Consider the following 14893-nt stretch of genomic DNA (forward strand, 5'->3'; position numbering starts at 1 on the left):
CTGTCCCCAGGCCTTGCATGCCCAGCACTGTACTTCTCAGGCATCCTCTCTGATTGTCAACAGTCAGAATCAGAAGGGACCAAGGAGATAATCTAGTCTGCTTCTTCAGAAAGATTACATATTAACCAAAGTGAATTAGTGACAGAACCAAGGAAGGCTCAAGTCCAGTTTTTTATTTCAAGTCCATGGTTCTTCCCACTCCATGACCTCTCAATAATGATATGTCAAGTGGTGAAAAGGACTCTAACATTAACAACAATGGCTAGATTTCAGAAACCCATTAATAAGGGGGATGATGAGGAAGGGAGAGGTTGAGTATTTTTGGAGCAGGCCCTGAAAAGTCAATAAAATACTTAGTTGTGATGGCAAACAAATGCCCATTTCTCTCTCCTGGTCTCTGGGTAAAAGAGCCCTTGATTCTTCAATGGCCCTTTCCTTTTCCCTTTCCCTTCCTTTCCTGGTACCTGGGTGGCTTAGTTGTTAAGCATCTGCCTTTGGCTCAGGTTATGTTCTTGGGGCCCTTGTGTTTTCTCTCTCACTGTCTCTCTTTTTGTCAAATAAATAAAGTCTTAAAAAAAAAAAAAAAAAAGATTTTATTTGACAGAGCCAGAGAGCACAAGCAGGGGGAGCAGCAGAGGGAGAAGCAGTAGGCTCCCCACTGGGCAGGGAGCCCCATGCAGGGCTTGAGCCCAGGACCCTAGATCATGACCTGAGCCGTGAAGACAGTAGTTTAACCTACTGAGCCACCGAGGCTCCCCATCAGTGGATATTTTGATCTCCTATTCTCACGCTCATGAACTCTTATTTATCTGTTATATTGTGAAAAACCTTTAAAATCAAGTAGTATTTCCTCTTGCTTTCAAGCTGTAAATCAATTGGGAAACAAAAGTTTAATGAAAGAAGGATAGGGAAAAGAAAAGAAATTTCTAGGTTGATGCCTTTGAAAACCAGTTTGCTGAACAGCCTACACTTGGTTAAGGGTGAAGATAAAATGCTTTCAGTTTTTTTCTAGACATTAATTTCACAGATCCCTTTTCTAGGCAGATCCCAAGCTTTCTTAGACCTCTTTTTTTTGTTAAAGAGTTGAGTCCAGTCCGATCCAAAATTCCCAGTTTTACCTCCTGTCCCCTCTCCCTAGCCTGAGGGGAGTAGGGGATTGTCCTCACTCTATCTTCTGGGTTTTTCTTTCTTCTGTGTGAGGCAGGAAGGGGGACTAATACCACTCGTCTGACTTTTGCTATAGTCAAGAGTCTACTGTTGGTTTTTGCTGCTTCTGGGACCTCTGCGCGGCAGGTATACAGATCCTGGATCTTGTAAGAATTTGTGTACGTTCTTTACAGGACCAGTTCTCAGATATGAGAGATCTCCTCTTACTGAACCTTTCTGTTTCCTATTTAGCTCCAGCCACAGATGCTGGGGTCTGCTCACCCAGAAGGCAAACCTCTTAGGTAGAGGAAACTCGAACTTCATGGCTCTTCAAATGGTGGGAGTATAGGCTCTTCTGCCTTCTTATCTCCAAATAGCCTTTATCCAAGGTTGAGAGGTATATAGCTTACCAGCCAGTCTCCTGCCTAAATGGATAACCACTGGAAAAAGATATTTTCTTCTTGCCACCCCCAATCATTGAGTGATTTTCTTGGTGCCTGTTCCACTCAGCTGCAGGGTGGAAGGCTGTGTGCAATGCCAAGTCTCAACCTGTTTTCTCTTTTGTAGACTGGCAAGAGATAATCTGGTAATGACTTGGGCATAAGAGAGCTTGATGGGGCTCCCTTTTAATAAGCCCTGGAAGGACTGTCTGCCCCTGATTTGTATGAACTGTATTTTTTTTTTTTAAGAATTTAAGAATTTTTTTTAAGAATTTAAGAATTTAATTTAAAAATTAAAAATTTTAAGAATTTTTTAAGAATTAAAAAATTTTTAAGAATTTTTTAAAGAATTTTTTTAAGAATTTTTAAAGAATTTTTAAAAGAATTTTTAAAGAATTTTTTAAGAATTTAAGAATTAAGAAAAATTTTTTAAGAATTTTTTTAAGAAAAAATTTTAAGAATTTTTTTTAAGAATTTTTTAAGAATTTAAGAATTTAAAACTTTTTTTTTTTTTTAATTTTCAGCGTAACAGTATTCCTTGTTTCTGCACCACACCCCGTGCTCCATGCAATCCGTGCCCTCTCTAATACCCACCACCTGGTTCCCCCAACCTCCCACCCCCCGCCGCTTCAAACCCCTCAGATTGTTTTTCAGAGTCCATAGTCTCTAATGGTTCACCTCCCCTTCCAAGTAAGCCATAATCTATGACAATAAACATAAAAATTATAGCAGTAGCAAATACAAAGTTTTAAATATCCTCACTGAAAGGCAGAGATCTAAGAAACAATGTAACAGTATGTTGCTTAAAGATGATCTGCATACAACAAAATAGTTCAGAAGTGTTGAAACAAAAATGAATAAAGTATATATGGTGAAGGTATATAAATAGAACAATGGAAATATTAACATTATAGAAAGATTCAAATAGAAAACATGAAACCAAAAGAGTTCCTTTTTATCGTGGTAAGAGGTATAGTCCACAATAAAGACAAAACTGTCATGGTCTATTATGCTACATAGTAGTTTCAAAATGAATGAAGCAAAAACTGGAAAAATAAGGAAATATAGCCAGACGCACAGTTATATGGTGGCAGACTTACATATATTATTTTTCGTCTTTGACAGATGAGATGGAGGGAAAATCAACAACACTGTGGAAGATTTGAACATATAACACAGTCTTAATACTGAAACCTAAATATCAGTCACTGTTAGTTATAAATGTCTGTGAACACTTCCTCAGTACAAGTTAGATTAATGGTGTTTGAAAAGCTGTCCTTCAAAAAAATGTATGTATATATTTAAAAATTTTACTGAAGTATAGTTGACATTTAACGTCGTTTTCGTTTCCGGTGGATAGTGCAGTGATTGGACAGTTCTGCACATAGTGTGGTGCTTAACCGTGATCAAGCGTAGTCCCGTCTGTTACTGTACAGCATTATTACAATATTATCAACCCTGTTCCCTGTGCTGTACTTCCATCCATGGGTATGGGGTACTTTTGATGCTTCTCCCTAGTCATCAATTCTGTAGCAGTGGGACAGGTCCCACTATCTTCTTATGCATTGATTGAAAAGGTTAAAGTTTCTTGCATATCATGGTATTAAAAAAAAACCCATGTTGAAGGTTTGTGGATCAAAGAAGACATCACTTCTGATCATAAGTGGAAAACATGGACTGAGTGAACCAGGAGAGTAGGGGTTAGAGAAGTTGGCAGCGTTCCAAGTCCTCAAGATGAAGCTTCATGGATAACTTACTCTGAAGGCTGTGTTTGCCATTTTAACCTTACCCATACTCAGTTGCCTGCGCCACTCTGTGCTGTAGATAGACCTCAGTCCAGGGCTATCTTCACCTTTCTTCTCTGCTATTTCTGATTGTGCTTTAGTTGCTGCCGCCTGCTGACACAAGTCCATTTTTGCCCTGCCGTCGCCCCAGTGCCGTAAGCCTGTCCCAGCTCCACCTAGACCCCTGCATGTGGACTCTCGCCTCTGCCTTCCCACACGGACCCAGAGCGCTCCTGTCTGCTCCATCACCTCTCCTCCCCACCATCTAGTGCAAAAGCTGGCTCTTTTCCGAAGCTTTACCCGACTCTTTCTGGCACTGGCCACTCACGCTGTGTCCCCCCCGCCCCTGTACTCAGCACGTGCCATGTGTTGGGGCTTCTTGCCGCGTTCCTGTAACCATCCTTTTGGAGGTCTGGTTCCCTCTAAAGGCCAGCCTCCTTGTTTGCTTGTGTCTCGCCTTCCCCTTGGTAGGTTGTGAGACATAAAACATACATTAGTAAATAGTTGTTGATTGACTGAATAAACTTTCCTTTAACCGTCTAATTCTTAAAGGAAAGGGAAGTTAACGAATTTCTCCATTCTGACTAGGAGCAAGTTCTTAGCATGGTTTCTAGAGGAAGTTTAAGGAGACTTCAGAACTCACCAAGTGTGAAGTAGATGTGCAGATTCTAAAGTCCTCAGACAGGCGTAAGTTAGCATATTTGCCTGACCATGGAGGGCACACCCCTTTTTCTTCATCTTCTTCCTGTTTTACGGTTTCTTATCTGTATTTAAAGTAGCATTTTCTAGATTGAGTTGGTCTTTTCTGAGTTTACAGGGTAGGACTTCTTCCATTCACTTCACAGAAGTTGGAGAAGTCTAGAGGACCATTGGGCAGGGGAGGCCTTAACCTGGCTCTGCCAGAAGCTTGCTGATCTGTTACTGATAGTGAAAGGAAGCAAGTAATGAGCTGCTCATGAGTTACCTGGACAAAGAAGGTCCTAGACACTGCTCCCTCATCCTAGCCAGTAGTCCTACTAAGAAGGGAGAACTTTGCCGCCTTGTCTTGGACACGAATTCACCTACACTGACCTCTGTGTGTTCTTACTTTCTCTGCCCCTGAGCAGGACATTGTCAATACCTCCGGCCGCTTCTTCATTATCAACAAGGAGAATTACACTGAGCTGAGCATCGTGGGTCTCCAGATCACAGAAGACCCTGGCGAGTATGAATGTAATGCTACCAACTCCATCGGTTCCGCCTCCGTTGTCACCATCCTCAGGGTACGGAGCCACCTGGCCCCACTCTGGCCTTTTTTGGGAATTCTGGCTGAAATCATCATCCTTGTGGTGATCATTGTTGTGTATGAGAAGAGGAAGAGGCCAGATGAAGTTCCTGACGGTAAGAGCATCCCTACAAAATAGCTGTAATGTTGGGGTTGGATCCTTGGGATGGTTTCCAAGCACCCAAAAAGGACTATAAGAATGTTGGGGTTCAGTCCCAAAAGGAGAGAAGGAGAATACTCATACTGGTTCCTCACACCCTCCTCTTAAGATTAGCCACCTTCGAGCTATAATTAGCTCCATTCCTGCATTTGGCTGTTCTCCAAGCCCCAGTCCCATCTGCCCTTCAGGCCCCATGTGGGGAACAGGCAGCTGTCCGTGTCTTTGTTCAGCTCTGTCCTCCTCTGATACAGATCATTCAGGCAGATTGAGCTTGAGGGGAATCCAGGTCAAGCCTAGAAGCCACCCAAGATTGCAGGCCACCTGGCCTTTCAGGCAGATTGAAGGTATCTCATTGGTTGTCATGTGGTTGCCTGGTGTAGCCCTGCAGGTGCCGCCCCAGCCCAGTCAGACTGATCTTGAGAACAAGATCAGCCTTTGGCTCCCTTGCTTGGTTCCTTTGGCAGGTTTCAAGGTTCTTGGTGAGGCAGCCACCAAGCATTTGGGTTTTCTGCTGTCTCACAGACAAGAATGGTGTAGTCTGATGTATCCATCGCCCCTGGTTTTAAGACCGAGCCACTGAGCTGTCACACCTGGAGCCTAGGCCCTGAGGTGACACCCTTAGGCTGGTTTAGGCCAGAGGTGGGACTGGATAGTGGCATCAGGACAACAGTGAATTAGTAAGCATTTGAAAGAACAAGGAACTTAGATTTTTGGACATGCTTACAGTGAGGAAAGTCCTAGGGGATCTTTGGGGTTTTTTCCTTTTGTTTTGTTTTGTTTCTGTCGTGGATATTCCATTTCTAACCCCACGATTACAGTCAGGGGGGCAGCTGCTGCTGGAGATGTGTATCGGTAGTACTTTCGGCTTCCTGACTAGCTCCCACCCTTCTGCCCTGTAACATCACCATCAAAGTCATTGGCCAGCCAGCGATTACCACCACTTGCCTGTCACTGACTAGACAAGAAGGGTGTGGGCCTAAGTTCAGTGGAGGCCTGCCTCAGGTGACGGTGAGGATGCCAGCTCTGCTGCGACAGTCCTGGGCCTGTGCTCGTGCACCGCAGTTCTGTGCCCACCCCGCAGAGTCGTCTGTGTCCCTGTGGCTGCTGCTCCCTCAGAAGGTGTGCAGCCCTGAAGGTAGGCCCGGGGGCTTTGGATTCTCTGGAAGGCCACGTTTGAGGCGCCTTCCCCTTCTTTTCCTTTCTTCTCAGCACCTCCAAAATCTCTCTGCCTGCCCTAAGCAGAGGAAAGTATTACAGTGAGGCTGCCGGAAAGGCTCATTGTTGAACCTAACTACGCCTGTGGGAGGCGGGAAGCTGCTGTGCCTGTGGGAATAAATGAGCCAGTTCCCTGCAGGGGGAGCACGCCCCCAGGATTTTTACATTCCTTCTCCTAAGTCCACAGAACTGCTGTTCTATGATGTGAGCTGCCTTCTTGGGATTTTCACACATGCGTACTCTCTTTCCTATAGTTTCTTCTCTTTCCTGCTACAAATTAGGATTCCCAAGGCAGAGTACTTAGATTTAGGCCTGAGAGTCAAGGGACACTGTATTTCCAGCGTTGGCTCCCTAGGAGCACTTATGCCTCGGTTCTGCAAAGGCTTTTCATCCCCTCAGAATGCTCTTTGCTTTGCAGAATAGCACCTTGCTCAGCCTTCTGTTCAGAAAGGTAGAGAAGCAAAGAGGTAGGACAAGGCAAAGATGGGCTTCAGATCCTGATTTTTTATTTTAAGACAAGGCTGGCTGCCACTCTCTTGGCAGAGTGACACATTGGCTCAGCAGGTCCCCATCTGAGTCTTCCTCTTAGGAATCCACTTGGTTTATTACCAGGTTGCCTCCTCCACCCCCCTGCCCCAGCCCCGCATGTGTGGAAGACATTTGGGTTAGATTTGAGAAATGGTTAGTATTGGTTTTGACAAGCACAGACACCTAAATGGGGAACAGCTATTGTAAAAACCACCACCACCACCACCACCGCCACCACCACCTAGAGCTGCACGGCTCTTGAACGCAAGTGGTGGCCAGTTGGGTGGAGGAGCCATGTGTGGTCAGCAGATCTGAGTGGCTTCCGAAGGGAAGGTCCCCCTTTTAAGCGAAATTATTATAGATAGTGGATGAATCCTACATGAAAGACATGGGTAAGTGCAAAGTAAAATCTTGCTCTGGTCTCTTAGAGGAACTATAATGAAAGCAGCATTTACTTTTCTCTTGTTGAATTGGGGTGACACACCTGGGGTGCTGGGGTTATCGCAGTGTTTGCCTCCTCTCCACTCCCTTCCCGACAGCCAGCGCGGTCCAGGCTCCATTCTCCACATCCCTGCCTTGCTCCAGCATTTCTGCACCAGAGTTTTCTCCCTTGTCTGCTGCCTCTTCTCCAACTCCTCCCTGCTCCTATGCCCCTTCATTTCTTGTCCCCCTGGAATTAATCATTAAAGAAAAAAAAAGTCAATTGTTCTTCAGTGAGTTTTCCTTATGCTGTGGCTTTTTTCCAGCTAGTTTCCCCTCAACTCCTGCGCAGTCCCATGTATGGGCCACCCCCTCATATGCTTTCTCCCCGCACAGCCCTCCACAAGCCTACATGTAGACAGATGCATGCACTCCTGTGTGGAATGAAGGAAGAGGGACTGCCTATCTGATACAAACTGGAGTCGTAGAGGTGATGAGTTTGTGTCAGATAACCGTCTGTGGAGCTGTTGACTTATTTATGCCATAGTGAAAATGGATTTTTTTTTTTTAATACGCCTGACATGCTTTCTCTGCCAAAATAGGTACTTTACTATCAGAGTAGATGTATGATTTCTGAGTCACTGAACTTTTTTTTGTATGAGAGAATTTCATGTAAAACTCACAATATTCCTATTTGGGCAGTCTGAGCTCTTGGACACTCAGCCCCTTACCAGAAAAGCACTAAGTGAACAATTTAAACAATTTAAATCTGTACACATGCACTAATTCGAACTTAAAGAGTTTAGTCTGAGTACATTTCCCCAGAAAAGTAAATACTGTTTCAGATTTCTCACATAGGAAATGCTTAGAGTTAAGGTTTAGTGGCTTTCAGCAGAAAAAAAAACAAAAGATCTCTGTCTCTTAGTCTACTAGAGTCTACCCAGGACACATTATTTTTAAAGATTTTATCTATTTGGCAGGGAGTGTGTACAAGCAGGGGGAGCGGCAGGCAGAGAGAGAGGCAAAACTCCCCACTGGCAGGGAGCCCAATGCAGGGACTTGATCCCAGGACCCTGGGTTCATGACCTGAGCCAAAGGCAGATGCTTACCTGACTGAGCCACCCAGGCGCCTCTACTCAGGGCATTTTACAAGCGAAATGCATGCTAAGTCCCTTTAAGCCCCTGCTGTGGTGTGTTTGAGGATCGATGCCCAATAGGTTGTCTTACAGGTAGATTATCTGCACATCGCCTTTTACCTTCAGTGTTTTCAGTAACAGATGAATCATGGGGTCAAATCAGAGTCTTTGTTTTTTCACTTTACTCACTTCTTGACTACATTCTCTGAAAATGTTAAATGGTAATTATCTGAGAAGACTAGGTCGAGCCGGCATCCTCTTAGCCTTCTATCCGTCCTACAGCTCATGTGCTTGGAGCACACCTTCCATGTTGGTTCTCTGCTGACAAAACCCGGGGAGGGATTAGTGTGCGCGCGAGTATGCTTCAAGTCTGTCTTCCCCAGTCACCGGGGGAGATGTGGTGTGAGCCTGCCTCATTGTTGGGGCCTTCAGTTCTACATTTAGTGACCTCAAATGAAAACAAGAAGAGCTGATTTAAGAAAAGAAGTGGCGGCATCAGTGAGTTTTCTGTTTTCACATTTAGGGGACAATTTTTATTAGCAGTTCAAAGGGACTCCTCCTTAGGTTACTGGTGGAGAAGATAGTTGGGGGTTTAGGGGGACCATTTTTAGTGGCTCTGATACATTCAAACTCTTTTAGACACTTTACAAACAAGAGCTTTTCTTATGTTTAAAAAATCTGTTGGAAACATGTGAAGCTTTTCAGCTGGCCGGGAATGCTGGAAAAGAAATGTGACTTTTTAAAATCGTCTCCTAACTAGGGGTCATCTGAGTCAGTAACAAGTTACCTTGTGGAGAGAATACAGTAGGACTAAATATGAAAGGCTAGATGTGACCGTTAATCTCTCTGGTTTAATGCTGCTTTATGGAGATGAGGCAAGATTTAAGCAGGTTTAGAAACTAGAAAACCCCATCCTCAGTGAGAGGAAGGCAGTGAAAAAGCTTTGACTAGATAGTCAACTCTTGGTCACTTTGACTGAAAAGCCATCTTTTTCGAGGTGGTGCCCTATCAGGTAACGCGTTGTGTACTGGGCATCGCAGAGCACCTTCCAGACGGTGAGGTGATGGGATCTGGCGGAGTGAGCGCCATAGCACAACTAGTTGGGAAGATGGCAGTTCCACCAGGAACTTCACTCTCCTCAGACGGATTCCAGAAGCATCTTGTTCCCTTTCTCCCCAGTCCTCTTTCTCCCATCTAGCCAGTGGCTGTGAGTAATCCCAGGCGAAGAGGAGAGCCAGTTTAAGCCGCTATCTTTTGGCCTGAGGGTTTGGGGGTATGTTGATATTTGTCGGTTACTATGACTTCTTTTTTTTCCCCCCTCAATTGCATCAAACCCTTAAAACATGGTGGTAAGTGAGCGATATGCATGCTTTTGGAGTTTGTTTAATCTCCGCTTCAGTCTATACGATGCACAGTTCATAATGTTAACACTTTTCTTCAAGTTTACTTCATTCACTTTCACAACTAATTTGGATTTCAGTTTGCTGTTTAATCCTCATTTACTTTTTGATTTTCGTACCTTTTCTTCTGTAGTTCTGTTCTTTCCTCTCTCCTGATTTCCCTGTTAGGGTCAGGTTGTTTTTTTGTTTTGTTTTTTGTTTTGTTTTGTTTTGTTTTGTCTGACTCGTGAAGGGAGAGTGGTGCTTGCAGATAGTGACTCAGCCCAGGACAGTAGGAGACATGAGACTGTTTTCTGGGTTCCTTGTAAATGTGCACTGGGGGGAGAGACGATGCGAGATCCAGACACTAGTGTGAGCAGCACCTGCTCCCACCTGCAGGCATGGCAGCTGCACCAGAGCCGCTGTTGCTAAAACCCCTACATGCAGCCCTTTGCACGGTACCAGCTTGTTGGGCTGGAAGATGACGTCACTGGGCAGACAGCAGGGCCTACCCCTCTGCCACCAAAGGAAAGAAAAGCTTGCGTGTAAAGTGCCTGGGTCAGTGCGGACAGTGTCATGCTTTGAGGAGATTAGCTTGGCTATCGCGATTCTCCCTCCCCTGCTTTTTCTTTTCATGCTGGGTGTAGACTGGTGATATTCTAGTCAGTTATCTTGCTCTAGAATGTTTTGTTTTCCGGTGCACAGCCAGAGCACTGAAACTATTCTAAGTTTGCTCCTGGGTCTTTTCCTTTAAGTCCCTGAAGTGCTTAGTTCCTGGCATGTAGCTGAGCTGGCTTGGCCTGGGTGCTGAGAGCGTAGGGCGTTGTGGTGCCAGTGGACGTAGGCTGGGCTTGTGTCTCAGTCTTGGTTTGTCCCGTATATCTCCACTGTGTACACAGCACACAGCTGTCTTGGGTGTCCTTGAGTCTTAGTTTGTTCTCTGTACCTGGTCAAGAGTGTACTGTTGTTTGTAGTAGAGCCCTGTGGACACTGGTGTGTCGCTAGCCTGTTGTTCTGGCTGACAAGTCATTGGTTTGTGGTTAGTTTGTTTTCGTTTTTGTTTTTGTTTTTCAATCTTTTTTTGCTCCAGTCACTGTGTGTGCTGGCAGTGGCTTTGCCTCTCCGTTGCCTCAAAGGAACAGGTGGAGCAATGTCTCCCTGTGACAGACATTACTCCTGACGTGTGCTCCTGCAGATGCCTACACGGAGACTGTGACCTCCATAACTGCTTCATGTGCACCAAGCCCCCTTGTGGAATCCTGCTGAGAGTTTTTCTGGAAGCCTTCAGTGAAACCAAACTGTTCTGAATCATTTAGTCTACCTGACTTATGTAAAACAGAAAGAAACTAAGAGCACTTACTGTTCCCTCCCGTTTGTGGGCCTCTTTAAAACAAACATTCCATGTATGTACTTCCCTGCCTAAAGGGACCAAGTTGCCCTCAGTCCACAAACAGGAAAGAAAAACTTACAAATCACAATCGTGAAATACCAATTTAAGAAGGCTTCTAAACTCAGAGAATCTAAGCTTTTTGGTTAAAAAAAAAAAAAAAAAAGAAAAATCTCATGGCTCATCTGGATTTCGGTTCTGGTTTTGGCCAGGGCTCAAGAGTTGAGCCTGTCTTTCTGTCTGAAGTCTTTTCTAGAGGGATGTCACCACTATTCAGCTCTCCCTGGTGTGTCACGGAACATCTGGTACCCATACACTTGTTGCGGGCATAGCCCGGCCGGGCTGACCCAGTATTAGGTTGAACTATTGTGGCTTCCTCTTCCTCAATGTTTTCTCCAGATGAAAGACTCTCCTAAAGATTACAGAAGAGCAAGAGCAGTGTCCTTTGGGGAAGTGAGGATGTGTGGCTAATGTATGGAACATACACATCCATCTACCTTGCAGGATTGAGCCAAAACTGCACGCATTCACCCCAAGAAAACAAACAGCAGGATTTTACAACTGAAATGTTGGTTTGTCTTCTCATCTATTTAAGAGTGAACCACTGGAACTTGGGGACAAGATGAGTATAATAATATTGCAGCCTATCTGTCCGCTACAGTTGCAGTTTTTCATGACAAGCATTCAAAGTGTTAACTAAAACCATTGAAACAACATACCTGCCATTAAAAACTTGAATCTAGAAGTAATAACTCCATGAGTGTTTTGCACCTCCAGATGGAATGGCCTTGAATAAATGCTATGAATAGCCATGTTTGCCACTTGCCATTTGCTGTTCTGTTAATTCTTATGTAGAGTCTCACGATTTTCTCCTTTCTTCTCCTGTCTCTCAATGGATTATTAAAAATCTGAACACCTTACAGATGATGAACCAGCTGGACCAATGTAAGTATTTTATTGGACGTCGATTCAGTAGTTTATTTTGTATTTGCAGTGTAATCCAATGGAGTAGCCAAGGTTGTGGGCAACCAGTGAGTGGAAGTGAGTGTCGTAGTGTAGACCTCGCTAGCCGCACGGTTGGGGCTGACCAACCATTTGATTCCCAGGACAGGCAGTGTAATTTTGTTTTTTTCTAACAACATAAAGTGGAATGCCATGCAGGAATAAAGTTTTGCGCATCCTATATGCTCAAACCGGTAACGCAGGGGGCAGTCACCAGTATGTATCAGAGACTTCCAGTCTTGTTCACCTCCAGCGGAACTGTAGCACCGATAAGCTGCCTGGCTCCCTCAACGGTTGCATGTGTCCGAGGGAGACGGTACTGCGGACTCTGAATCCGTCCGAGATAAGCAGAACCTCCTAGAGTTGCGGACTAAGGAGTGACAGGCAAACTGCCCAAGTTGGTTAAGTGCCAGAGGGCACAGCACTGCCCATATGTGATCATGTGTTATCGTTTGAGAAGAGACTGTGGTGTTCAGTAGAGAAGAAACTACAGTTTTTACCTTTATAGTAATTATAGTCCATAAATCAGGGGGAAAGGTACCTGAAAATTGTATCTTGGGAGTCAAAAGGATTACTCGGAGATCTGTAGGCACTTTATGGAGAGAGTGTTCTTACGCATTAGTATGCAGTAAAATTTCTTCTTACACCAGGGATGGTAGTAAGTGAACGAATCCCTGTATTTCCATGTGTTATAATTTCAAGAGTTGCTGCTTTGAGTTTAACTTTTATAATGCAATTTTTCCTCCAAAGGAAAACCAACTCTACCAACAATCACAAAGATAAAAACTTGCGCCAGAGAAACACAAATTAAATACTGCTTATAATGTAAGTATGTCCTTCTTTAGAAATTTTAAAAATTATATTCCAATGAATGTGCCTCTGTTGACCTTGCTGCAGATGCTTCAGTAGTTGGCATCACGTTGTGGGATCTTGGTAGTTCATTTCCGAGCAGCCAGTACTGATGGAACAAGTTCTTTCTCTGTCCTCCGTCCAGTGCAGCCACTGGAAAGGAACATTTTCAGCTGTGTTGTTCCACAGATCTCTGTAAGTGCCATATCAGAGTATGTGTGGTGTTTTAGAAAGACTGCACCACTATTTAACCATATCTTTAAAAAGAGGTAAAAATTGTCACCTTGTGTGGATTATTCCCAGAGGCCAGTTAATTCCACTTTGCTCGTGAGGGCCAGGCAGGAACGGTGGCCGGCACAGCTGGGCCGGAGGGCCTTCCACGTAGGCACATGGAGATCAGAATTTCACACCACATCCCTGAGCATGTGTCTGAACCAAAGCTTTGTTTGATGTGGCACTTGGTGTAGTCTTCAGTGGTGGTGCATATTCCCTTTTAATTTCCACAGACTGTCTCTTTACAGATCTTTAGGTTCCTGAAACTGGTGGCAACATGACCTGCTAAATTTTCTGCTTGGACCTCTTTGGTTCTCTCCCCTTTCAAGTGAGCAACACCACGACGACTGTCTAAAGCATGCCTTATTTAGCCTTTCCTGTAAGGGTGACCTAGTCAGGTTCATTTTAAACAATGCTTCAGTGTAGAAGGTGTAAACTATTTTGGGCTTGATGTGCTGTGAATGTTGCTTTTTCCCCCCTTTGTTAAAATATTTAAGTAGAAGTGAAAAGGTCCTCAGGATCGGATCGTGCATGCGCCATTTTTTACTTCACGCAGCTGTTAAATTGGCAAAGCTCTCAATCGCACTGCTGCCATCGAGTGAAAACATTTTTGTAAAGTACAGCAAAACCTACAGATATATACAGTATATAAATATATACATATATATATTTATATTTTTCGGGGTGGGAGAAATCCAAAATAAAATAAATGCTTGTTTCATTTTTTAGCTGCTGATATTCATTCCTTATTGTATGTTGTCAGATGAGGAAATTGTGCAGTTCTGGTACATAAAGATGAGTAATATAAACTGAAATCTGTAGTTCTAAGGGCTTAACCTGCGACTTTGGTAAGAAGCTGGAACGCTCCACTGAATGGATATATTGAATTGCAGTATATATGTATGATTGCTTTTTAAGTGATTCTTTTTTGTTAAACCATGTAAATTCTTAAATCCTTTTGCACTGATGTGTTGAATCTTATTGTACATTCAATTAAGGCAAACTTTTATAATTTACCTTTTGTTTTCAATGACCTTGAAATGTTCTCGCATGGTATTCTATGCAACTCGTTCTCCTCCGGGGTTGACACTGTATTTTTCACATTGCTTTAACGGTTGAGTGTAGATTTTCTCGCCCGGCAGGGTTCTCATGCGGTGTGTAACCATAGATGCATGTACTTGTGTTTTGTGTTGAAGTGCAATGATGTATAAAAAAGTGGATTCACCTGTTTTTAAAAATAAAACATTGACAAAAGGTGTTTGGAATAATACTCTTTATTCTTGTATCTAATCTTAGGAGGAAGCACTTTAAGTGCTTTCAGCTTCCTTTGTTGGAGTGTTAATTTCTCAACCCTGTCAGCTTTTTGAGTTCCTTTTCTACCTCTTCCACAAACGCGGGAAAATTCTGATCCATGAGGCACAAGCGTAGAAAAGGGCCTAACTCCTCCGCGTCCCACGCAGATTGTTCACAGACCGGGAGCCGCTCCCCTGACACCAGGAGAGACTGTGGGGATTTCAGAAGAGTAGTTTATTAGAGAGTATACCCAAAAGCAACAGCCTGAATAGAACATAGAAAAACTTTGCTTTAAGGAAGTATTAGGGAAACATACACCAAAAAATTAGCGTTTACCAGCTTTATAGGGTTCCTTTATATGACGTTTCTAAATATACATAGGAAGTGATATCAACTTGTATCCCTGAGTATTTCAAATGTATTAATGAAATGATTTACAAAGTTAAGATCCTGTTTTAATGAAGAGTACCGTGCTGACATTTTGTGGACTGATAAAGTTGTCAATGAATGAAATGCATGAGCTTTGTTCATCTTTCCCAAACCTCATAGATGAATGGGTATGAGCAGTTCACCGTGTGGGAAGTGGGTTTTGAATGTAATTAAAGTCGCAAACTGAC

At 43.7% G+C, this 14893-nt stretch overlaps 2 protein-coding genes across 4 annotated transcripts in view; one reads left to right on the forward strand and one right to left on the reverse strand.

Moving 5' to 3' along the window:
- The window catches only part of NPTN (neuroplastin), a 70648-nt gene extending 56407 nt beyond the window's left edge, over window positions 1-14241 (forward strand). The window contains exons 6-10 of one of the 3 annotated variants that reach the window (XR_007128548.1): window positions 4477-4750; window positions 7077-9442; window positions 11783-11804; window positions 12612-12686; window positions 13232-14241. Coding sequence is in view for 2 of the 3 variants with exons in the window: in XM_047736092.1 (XP_047592048.1) it covers window positions 4477-4750; window positions 11783-11804; window positions 12612-12672 (357 nt within the window). In the remaining variant the exon portion in view is untranslated. The remainder of the gene's footprint in view (window positions 1-4476; window positions 4751-7076; window positions 9443-11782; window positions 11805-12611; window positions 12687-13231) is intronic. The other 2 variants (XM_047736093.1, XM_047736092.1) reach the window with 2 other exon arrangements.
- A 9-nt stretch (window positions 14242-14250) lies between these two features.
- The window catches only part of REC114 (REC114 meiotic recombination protein), a 101508-nt gene continuing 100865 nt past the window's right edge, over window positions 14251-14893 (reverse strand). Inside the window, exon 6 of the mRNA XM_047736095.1 lies at window positions 14251-14486. Coding sequence (XP_047592051.1) covers window positions 14322-14486 — 165 coding nt within the window. The 3' untranslated portion in view covers window positions 14251-14321. The remainder of the gene's footprint in view (window positions 14487-14893) is intronic.

Source organism: Lutra lutra, chromosome 7 (assembly GCF_902655055.1).
Source record: "Lutra lutra chromosome 7, mLutLut1.2, whole genome shotgun sequence".
Taxonomy (NCBI): domain Eukaryota; kingdom Metazoa; phylum Chordata; class Mammalia; order Carnivora; family Mustelidae; genus Lutra; species Lutra lutra.